Source organism: Protobothrops mucrosquamatus, unplaced genomic scaffold, assembly GCF_001527695.2.
Source record: "Protobothrops mucrosquamatus isolate PMUCROS unplaced genomic scaffold, P.Mucros_1.0 scaffold1080, whole genome shotgun sequence".
Lineage (NCBI taxonomy): Eukaryota > Metazoa > Chordata > Lepidosauria > Squamata > Viperidae > Protobothrops > Protobothrops mucrosquamatus.
In genome coordinates, this window is record NW_015387308.1 from 471,038 (window position 1) to 481,514 (window position 10,477).

General features: G+C 40.6%; 1 protein-coding gene across 1 annotated transcript in view; it reads left to right on the forward strand.

Moving 5' to 3' along the window:
- The first annotated feature begins 8,044 nt into the window (after positions 1-8,044).
- SDE2 (SDE2 telomere maintenance homolog) overlaps positions 8,045-10,477 on the forward strand; it is a 6,894-nt gene continuing 4,461 nt past the window's right edge. The window contains exons 1-3 of the mRNA XM_015820184.1: positions 8,045-8,184; positions 8,742-8,859; positions 9,688-9,799. Coding sequence (XP_015675670.1) covers positions 8,077-8,184; positions 8,742-8,859; positions 9,688-9,799 — 338 coding nt within the window. The 5' untranslated portion in view covers positions 8,045-8,076. The remainder of the gene's footprint in view (positions 8,185-8,741; positions 8,860-9,687; positions 9,800-10,477) is intronic.

Consider the following 10,477-nt stretch of genomic DNA (forward strand, 5'->3'; position numbering starts at 1 on the left):
TTCTCAATGTTCCACTTTTTGTAACTCTGCTGTGCAAATATTGGAACCAATTAAGTATAGAACATTGTGTTAAAAAAACTTGATATTTGTCCTATTAACAATAAAATTTTGTACACTAAATAATTGTCAATTCACTTGGTATATTTCTGGTTCATCTTTGTAAAGATAATTCAAAAGCAAAGCAAGAAGGTAGAGATCTAAACCTTTTGTGTAGTCTTGCTTATAGAGGATAATTGGGATTGGCAACCTGGTTAAGTGCTGCAGTCGCTAAGCAAAAAAATCATATCACTGCATTTTTTTTGTTTGTTAAGTGAATCACTGCAGTTGTTAATCAAGACATCATGTGACTGCAACTTGTCATTTCTTTTTCGTGTTCTTCATTAATTTGTCACCCAGTCACTTTATAGGAAAGATGGGCGTCAAAAAAATTTAATTAATAATTCTGCTGTTGGAAGTCGGTTGTAAAGATTGCAAATGGTGATCACATGACTGTGGAACACTGCAATTCAAGTATTAACTGCAAAGCTTCTATTTTCCATCATTATTTCAGTCATTAAACAAGACAGTTAGTAAGCAAAGACTACATGTATATATCCCAAACAATGGATTACCAAGTATTACTTAAGTCTCTTACAAAAATGTTTATGTGTATGAACCCAAATGTATGTATGCAATCCTTCTGACAGATACTTCTGTTCTTTTCACAGAATTAATGGAACATAAGGAAATATACAGTAATCCATTCTGAAATTCACGTTAGGCAGCCAGTATGATAGCACAATCTGAAGTTCAGAGCTACTAGATCTAGATCACCTTTCAAATCCTGCAAATTCATTATAACTTAGGGCCCAATTTCTTAGATGGTTGTAAACAGTGCTTTTTTTCTAAAAAAAAAAAAAAGGTGCCAGAACTTACACACGTCATACAACCCGCCTTGCCTACCCTACAAGGTTCCATCCAAAAAAGGTGCCGGAACTCCATTCTGGGCATTCTATGAGAAAAAAAGCCCTGGTTGTAAAGATTGCAAATACTTCGTGGAGAGATATACCCAGTCCCCAACTTTATATGGTTTCTGTTCCACCCTCCGTTTATCTGCTTGTGTTTTATAAGCCTCCCTGGTTTCATCTAGAACAGTGATGGCGAACCTTTTAGAGACCGAGTGCCCAAACTGCAACACAAAACCCACTTATGCATCGTCGAGTGCCGGGTGGGTGTGGCCCATTGGCTGGTATGGCCCATTGGCTGGGCGTGGCCATTGGGTGGGCGTGGCTGCGGTGGTAACGGGAGACTGGGTGGGACTAAAAAGTTCAATCAATCAATTCCAACTTTGCAAGATCTTTTTTTTTCCCGCGAGAAGTTGAAATTGACTGATTGAACCTTTTTTTTTTGCACACGCCGGCGGAGGCCTAAAGCGGAAGTTTTATAAAGTCCAGCTGAAGGCCTAGAACTAGGACGACAGTGCACGTGCCCACAGAGAGGTCTCTGAGTGCCACCTCTGGCACCCGTGCCATAGGTTCGCCACCACTGATCTAGAGCTTTCCTGACTACTGGCCAGGTGTTCTGCAACTGTTTAATCCACTCCTGTAAGGATGGGGTTTCAAGTTCCTTGGTGGGGAGTTCAGGCATGGCCACAAATGTTTGACCATTAGCTACTTGAAATGGAGTGAAACCTGTACTGGAATGTACTGTATTATAGGCAACCTCAGCAAACAGTAACAAATCAGAACAATTGTCCTGTTGATAATTAATAAAGCATCTCAGGTATTGTTTTAGAACTGAGTTCAGTCTCTCTGTCCCCCCATTCGAGGATGATGTGAAGATGATAACCTTTGGCTAGAACCCATCAGGTCAAGAAAAGCTTTCCAGAAGTGAATTGAACCCTCCTGTCTGAAATTATATGTTGTGGGGCCCCATAAAATTGATATACGTTCTGCACAAAAGGTTTAGCAAGAATCTTTGCAGTTGGGATCTTGGGGCATGGAATGAAATGTACTTATCTAGAGAACAAATCCATTACGACCCAAATTATAGTGTTTCCAGCACTTTCAGGCAGTTCTATGATAAAATCCATAGAGATCTCTCTACAGGGTGCTGAAGGACTTGTTACTGGTTGAAGCAGTCCTGGGGATTTTCCTTGCCGCCGCTTAGCCGCTGTGCATGTGGGGCAGCTGGCTACATAGTTTTCTATGTCCTTTTTCAAAGCAGGCCACCAAAACTGGCTTTTAATGAGATGTAAGGTTTTTACAAATCCAAAATGTCCAGCAGTTTTCGAGTCATGTCCTGCTTGCATTAGTTTAAACCTTAAAGCTGCTGGGACATAAAGTTTTTCTCCAATCCATGCTAATCCATCTTTTAACACAACACAGGTTATTGTGGTTTTGAAACCACTCATCGGCCTCTAAGGCAGTTTTAAACTCCTGCAACAGAGTCTTTTCAAGGGAAGCCACAGGTTTCAACTGGGCTCTGGTGGTTACAGGAACTGCTAATTGGCGAGGGTGCAAAAATGGTTTAGTCATTTCTGCTTTCTTGCTGTTATGTGGTAATCTGGACAATGTGTCAGCTAGGAAATTCTTTCCCCCAGGGAGGTAATGAATAGTGAAATCAAAATGATGGAAATGTTGAGACCATCTTGCTTGTTTAAGGGAGAGCTTCCTGGGGGTTTTCATAGCTTCAAGATTCTTATGATCAGTCCATACATGAAATGGTATTTTACTCCCCTCTAAGAAATGCCTCCACTTTAGGGTGGCCCATCGTACAGCATTGGCCTCTTTCTCCCAAGCTGCCCACCTCTGCTCAGTCTCTGATAATTTCCTAGAAGTGTAAGCACAGGGTTGTAATTGTCCTTCCTTATTTCTCTGTAATAACACCACTCCCACAACCACATCACTAGCACCCGCTTGAATTATGAACGGCTGTTCTGAGTCTGGATGTTTCAAAATTGGTTCCATAGAAAAAAGTCTTTTAAGTTTCTCAAAAGCTGCTTAACACTGCCCTGTCCATTTCAACAGTTGACTGGGCTTTGGCTTATTCCCTCCCCCTCTGGTTTTTAACAAGTTTGTGATTGGGAGGGCAATCTGTGCAAAAGATGGAATCAATTGTCTGTAAAAGTTCACAAATCCTAGGAAGCTTGGGAGTTGTTTCCTGGTTTTTGGAGGCGCCCAATCCAAAACTGCTGTCACTTTGTCTGGGTCCATCTCTATCCCCTTGTTGGATATATCAATGCGATCTTGGAATTAACACTTTGACAATTTGGCATACAGCTTGGCAGAGCACAGCTTGTTTAGTACTGCTCTGACCAGTTTAATATGTTCATCTTTGGTTTCGGTGTAAATAAGGGTATCATCCAGGTAAACCAAAACTCCTTTGTACAGGTGATCATGTAAGACGTTAATTAGTTGCATGAAAACTGCAGGAGCCCCTTGTAATCCAAATGGGAGAACTTTAAATTGGAAGCAACCAAGGGGGCAATTGAAAGCAGTTTTCCATTCATCCCCTTTTTTTATCCGTATTCAGTAATAAGCTTCTCTCAAGTCCAGTTTGGAAATTTTTTTCCCTCTTGATAAGTGCACTAACGTCTTTTATTAAAGGTAGTGGGTACATGTTTTCCACGCATATAGCGTTAAGACTCCTATAATCCACACACAGACGAAGAGAGCCATCTTTCTTTTCTCTGAACAATACAGGGGCTGCTTCCCGGGGTCTAGCCAACTCTATAAAACCCCCTCCAAATTCTTTTTGATGAACTTTCCCAGTTCGTCTAATTCCCTGGGAGTCATAGAGTACGTTTTTGGCTTTGGCAGTTTCGCCCCTGGGATGATCTCTATAGCACAGTCTGTGGATCAGTGAGGGGGGAATTCGTCCGCCCTCTGTTCACTGAAAGCTTCAGCCAGATCTCAGTATTCCATTCGGAGGGCTTTCAAGTCTGACTCACTGAAGGCAGAGGCAAAATCATGACATAATCCACATCTCCCGCGTTTCCTTTAGAAGCAGGCGGGGCTCCCCTTTGTGGGAATTTTAACTGTCCTTCCTCCAGTTGACCATGGGGTTTCACTTTTTTAACCAGGCCAAACCCAGAACTAATGACCATTCCATCCCTGTGGCCACAATAAAAGCTAGAGTCTCTGTGTGATCTCCCAGGTCAATACGTAACTGTCTGGTGGCAAAGCTGGCAACCAAGCCATCCAGTTGGCAGAAAGTAATTGGGGTTTTTAGTCTCCTGAGGGGTATTCCCATTTTCCCCACTAGTTCTGGGCTAATCATGCATTGGGTACACCCCGAGTCCAGCAGGGCTGCTAGCTTTACTGTCTTTCCAGTGCCAAGTATAGAGAGTTCTAGGGGCACTGTTACGGGGTCAACTGACCCACTCACCAATGGGTCATCCTCATAGTCGTCTTCCGCCACTCCTGGGTCATCGTAGTGTGAAGTCGGACCTCTACCCTCTTGGTTGCGATCCCAGGGGAGCTCTACGACTTCCTCGGACTTCATCGCAGTCTCCCTTGGGTGCGGTGAACTTCTCGGTGGTCTCTCAGCCGGTAGACAATCCCCTCTCTTGGCGGGTGTTTTGCTGCGGCAATCCACGGTTTGATGTTACTCTTTACTACATTTGAAGCAGGCAGTGCTGTGAGATGGGGCAAGCGAACTTCGTGCGGTCTCCCCTTGCTTCTCTGTCTGCGGTTTGAAGCTTGGTCTCCCCGGGTGATATAGGTGCTTGCCTTGATCTATCTCCACTTCCTTAGCTAGCAGGCACCAGTCGTACAGCCATCCCGGGGCTCCACGGGCTATGCAGGCATTGTACAGCTCTTCATTGAGCCCATCCTGGAAACAGCTTACCAGGATGTCTTCCGGTCAGCGAAGGCGATTGGCCAATTCTCTGAACTCTTCAGTGTACTCAGCGACTGGTCTCCTTCCCTGCTTCGTCATCTTTATGTGCTCCTGGGCTTTTTTAGCCGCTAGCCAGTCCTCGAAACATCTACAAAGAGCTGGGCCCATAGCAGAAAAGACATTTCCTCTTGATGCTGCTAGCCTGAATTCCTTGCCCAATGGGGTCTACAGCAGGCTGCTTCTTCTTGAGTGAGTAGAGCAGGCTAGTCCCATTGGGGTGAGATGGCTCCTCAGATACCCTATTTAAGAAAGATTAGTAAAACAATATCTCCATTAAATGATTCCTCATTTTAAAGACTTCTAAGTGCAGGGAAGGAAAGACAGTAAGATAGTCCACATGTTTATGTATGATCTTCCCTCACATAAATTCTCATAATAGCTAAGAGGACATTATGGTAGCAATTCACTTTTTTTCTCTTTAGTAGAAAGGGGATGAGGTTTAGTTATTGTCAGACCTTAAGGATATGACACTGATTACTTTTGCAAGTTAGTCAACTGGAAGGAACACAGTTGGCTCCTGGTAATCTCTACATGTACTTAGCATTTGAAGACTGGGAGCTATTACTGCATCAACTTCAAACAGCTATGGAGGGCTAGTAGTGGAATGATGTGGAAGTGTCCTATAAGGCACAAAGCCTTTTTTGCTATACTTCAGATATTGCTGGAACAGAGAAGCAGGGTATAGTTATTTACAAGGATATTGTGTTTTACCTTACAATCTTAGTAATTTTAAACTGTGTTGATTTCAACTCCCAGAATTCCCCAGCCAGCATGAAGTTTAGTAACATTGTCTTAGTAGTCAATAAACTAATATAACATTATATTATCTCTCTTTCTCTCCCATATATCAATATATTTATTTTCATGCTAATAAAATACATGATATGCTAATCCCTAAACAGATTGAAGAACCAGCCCCAGACTTTTTATTAAACACCTCAAATAGATAATAGACAGTACTCCTGAGATGTCCAGGTAGTCCTCAACTTACAATCATTTATTTGTATCAAACTTAACATTTTAGGGACTGCTCAAAGTTACAATGACACTGAAAAAAGTGACAACTACTCCTTGTACATATGACCTTTGCAGCATAGACACATTATCAAAATTTGGGCACTTGGCAACTGGCATGTATTTACAATGGTTGCAGAGTTCCAGGATTAGGCGATCACAATTTATGACATCCCAGTCAGCCTCTGACAAGCAAAATCAATGGGAGAAGCTGGACTTGCTTAACATGATTTACCTAACTGCAATGATTCACTTAACTATGGCAAAAAAGATCTTAAAATCAGGTTTGACTCACTTAAATGCTTTGCTTAGCAACCGAAATTCTGGTTCCAATTGTGGTCATAAGCCCAGGACTACCTGTACAATTAATTTTGACACCTGGAAGTTATTAGACATATAATTGGACTTGGGGTATTCTAAGGCAGTTCTCAGTTCTTTAAAAAAAAACTTTTAAAAAAAAAATTGGCCGGTTTTGAACCCTATGTTGGTTGTCCAGAGTTGCATTTTGTAAATCAGGCAACCATGTAAATAAATAAAATCATGGCTTGAATAATCCATTGTTGTCTGATTTACCAAGCTAAGGCATAAAATCATGCTTTTATAAACCACAACTGAATTTACACATTGCATTAAGTCAAAATCAAACAAACCACATTACAGTTTTGGATGGCATCTAAGATCAGTTACTGTCTCCTTTTAAGAATTCAAATTCAAGGCTAGGCATGAAATATTTAATTATTAAATATCATAAGCACCAGTAATATGAATAGCAGATTGAGATTTCCAGAGTCTTTACTCATAGCATTTATTTTATACAACATGTTTATTATTTACTCTTGATTAGATTTGGAAGGCTTAATTCTAAAATGATGTTTTCAGCATTAGAACTTGAATCTTCCCTAGAATATTTGGAAACTACCTAGACTGGCTGTTTTGAATATGTGCGTCATCGTTTCTTCCTACAGAACTTAGCAATGTAAAAAGTCATTATTTTAAGGTCAACTTTTAACTGCAGAGAGGGCACCCAACCACACCTCACTAAAAGTAGTCATTAGTGAGTTAATCTTTTATTTGCAGACTATTTCCGTCCCAGTGAAACTGCACACATCTGTGCCCTGCTTCATTGTTTTAAACCTGAATGGCCAGGCGGTACATGCTCGGGATTTGCAACGAGGAAAACTGACGGGATGAAAGAGTCTCATCTTGGCGAGCGCCGCTGTGTAATTTGAGTTGTACTTTCCCCTATTTAGTTACGTCTTCGTGCCTTGGCGTTCAAACTGCCTCCAGGAAAGGCGGTTAGTTAACAGGCCAACAACTTTGAGCCAGCAGACCATATGCATGGCCTCCGAGATGAATACAATCATTCCTCTTGTCGCCGTTGCAACTGGCACAGTGACACGAGCAGCCTCATTCGCTGTGCTACCGCCTGAAGAGACCCGAGTGCGGCTGCTCCCAAGCTGACATTGGCAGAAAATATGGCGTTTGCAAACCAACACAACACAATGAAGTATGTGGGCGCAGGGCGGTGGGCAGGGATGAACAAGAGTGCTCCGTGGCAAATTTATAAATATCACAACTGCCCTAATTTTCCGCGCCTGAAACCAGGGGAAAATTACACACGTTGCTACACTGGATTGCATTTTAAATTCAGCCTCAGCTTGGTCACTTAAAAAGCAAAACGTCAATGACGTTAACGGCACCGAGGGACTTTCCCGCCTTCTGGCTCATAAAGCAATGCGAAGAAATTTCCCTGCGTTGTAGAGCAACGGAAGCTTCGAGGGGCAACGAGAATGTAAACAGAGGAGGTTGATGAGCTGAATCTGCCAAGAAAAACCAGGCGGATAATATCCTGTTCTGATCTCAAAAGGGCAATAACTTGAAGCGGAACGATGAAACAAGAAAAGCGGCAGCGCCATTAATTCCCCTCCCCTCTTAGCATTCCCAACCCCCATCTTTATCGCACTCCTTCAGGCAGGGTCCACGGAAAGTCCCTACGCATGCGCACGCACCCCAACGCTCCCTGTCACGTGACTCGAGACTGCAAAGGAACTCTTCTATTGGCAAGATTTCTAAATGCCCTACTTCCTGTTTGCTTCACTAGGACCTTCTGAAGGGCTTTTCCTTTCTTGCGTCTTGCCGAAAAGCAGGGAGTTGACTTGTGTCGTTATAGGAAGTCAGAAAATGGTGGTGTTGGTGAGGAATCCGTTGTCCTCGGAGTTGCAATTTGTGACGTTGCCGGCCGAAGCCTGGTCGGTTGGGGATTTTCTCCGTTCCTGGTGCCAAGCGCAGGTAAATGAGTGTTCATATGAAAGAAGTGGGTGGCGTAGGCTTCCTATTATTATTTATTGAATTTATTGTACAAGAAATGTGTGTCTGGCTTCTTGTAATTGACGTCTTTAGAATAAACAAGCTAGGAGGAGTTTTGTTTTTCTCCTTCACAGGTGAAACGGATACATAAATAATCTTTCCTGAGCCAAATATTTATATATTTGTTTAGCAAATGAATATAGATATTATCGATCCGTGGCCACAGTGAACATAGTTAATGGGACACTGCTTTTTATGGATTTTATGGGATTTTTGGCCATATTTTTGTGATTTGTGAAGCATGGCTTTGTGTATTGTGTATTGTGTACAGATGTATTGTTCATGGTGTCCTACCTAGGTAAAGAACTAGGTTTTGCACAATAATCTTTCTTCTACTGTTTAACGATTTGCCAATGTGCTATTTAAATAACCTGTTTGAAATTAATAAAATTAATTTCCTATAGATTAATACATGCTGAGGTAAATATTCTAAACTTAGTATAATTCTCTTTTTCTTTTTTAAAAATAATTGTTTTTAGGGGCTCCCTGAAGATCACTTTTATGTAAAGTGTAATGGTCGATGTATTAATTCTGAAAGTGTACTACAAGATGGAGCTCTTTACAGTGTGGAACCAAGATTATGTGGTGGAAAAGGAGGTTGGTTCACTGCTGCTTTTGCATTCTAAACAATATAGTGTGTTTATTTGTTAGATTACTATCTCATCTTTCTTATAGGTGTCAGATACAATTACTCCAATGTTTTCGCATCAATAATTATGTGAAATAGGCTTGGATGAAAGATAGTGACTGACTCCAAATTATCCAATGAAGTTCCATGATTGAGATTGAATTTGTTTATTTTAATTATAATGCACTCAGCCCTGAGAAATATAGTAGTGGATCCCTATTCAGATTGTGGATCCCACAATTGTGGAGCCACAATTAATGGCTACAGAATTGGAAACAATCCAGAATCACCTATATAAGGTATATTGTACAATATACACAGGAAGATACAATGCATCAGTACAGTGATGGAAAAAGAAAGCAAATAGTTAAATAAAAAGGGGAGAGGGAAATATATTTACTGCCGATATGTTTATGCTAAAGGTCAGAATAAAATATCTGAGTAGTTTGAAATAACGTGACAGTAAGAAAACAAGATGACAGTCCTATACTGGCTATCTTGCCATTATAACTTCCCATTGTCTATTATTTTCTACTAATTAATGCAGTTTTGAAATGTTTGGAATCATCTGAAGTGCAGCTCTGGAATGGGTTGTAACTAAAAGCTTACCTTTCATTTGTATCTTTGATTTTTTTTTAATGAAGGATTTCTGAATCTGGGTAAAACATCAACTCTCCAAGAATCAGAACATGATGCAACATAGACTAAAAGGATTTTGCATCATGTTCTGATTCTTGGAGGGCCGATGTTTCTTACACTTAGATTCCTGTTGCTGACCTATTTTAATTACCTCTCAGGTTTTGGATCTATGCTTCGAGCGCTTGGTGCTCAAATTGAGAAAACAACAAACCGAGAGGCTTGCAGAGATCTCAGTGGAAGGAGACTTCGAGATGTTAACCATGAAAAAGCGTGAGACATTTAAGTAGAAAATGCCTGTATTTCGCTGTTATTGTTGCATAGATTTATCAATATTTTTATAATGTATCCATCCATAGATACCCATCATGCTATTGCTTGTTGGAGTAAGCAACATTATGCAGATATCAGAAATGGAGTACATTGAATCAAAGAAATTAAAGTACTGAGATAAGAAATGTAAATGCGATAACACTCATTTAAACCAGTGTTATTCACTAATCAGCTTCATAACTCCCTGTCCTTGCAGACTATAATTGCTTTCAACATATTGATACAATACAGTGCTTCATGCATTACATTTTGTTCTTCCAACCTCTGATATTGGAGTTCTTTTTGAGAATCTCAGCTTAATGTAATCACAGCTTTTTCCTTTTCATGGTTTTCCTTTTCCTCCAACCCTTTCACTTTTCCTTCATATTCTTGTTTTCTTTTCAGTTCTCATTTAAAGCAATTTAAACTACTTCTTTCATTTTTCATTTTCATTTTTCATTTTATTAAATTTATACCCCGCCCTTCTCCCGTAGGACTCAGGGCGGCTTACAGCCAGTTAAAACAATTTAATACAATACAATAGAAATTTTAAAAAATCATTAAAAATAAATATATAATCGGCCGCTTCTACTAAAATTTGGCTAAAACCAATTTAAAATACCCCTAGGCCAGTCCTGC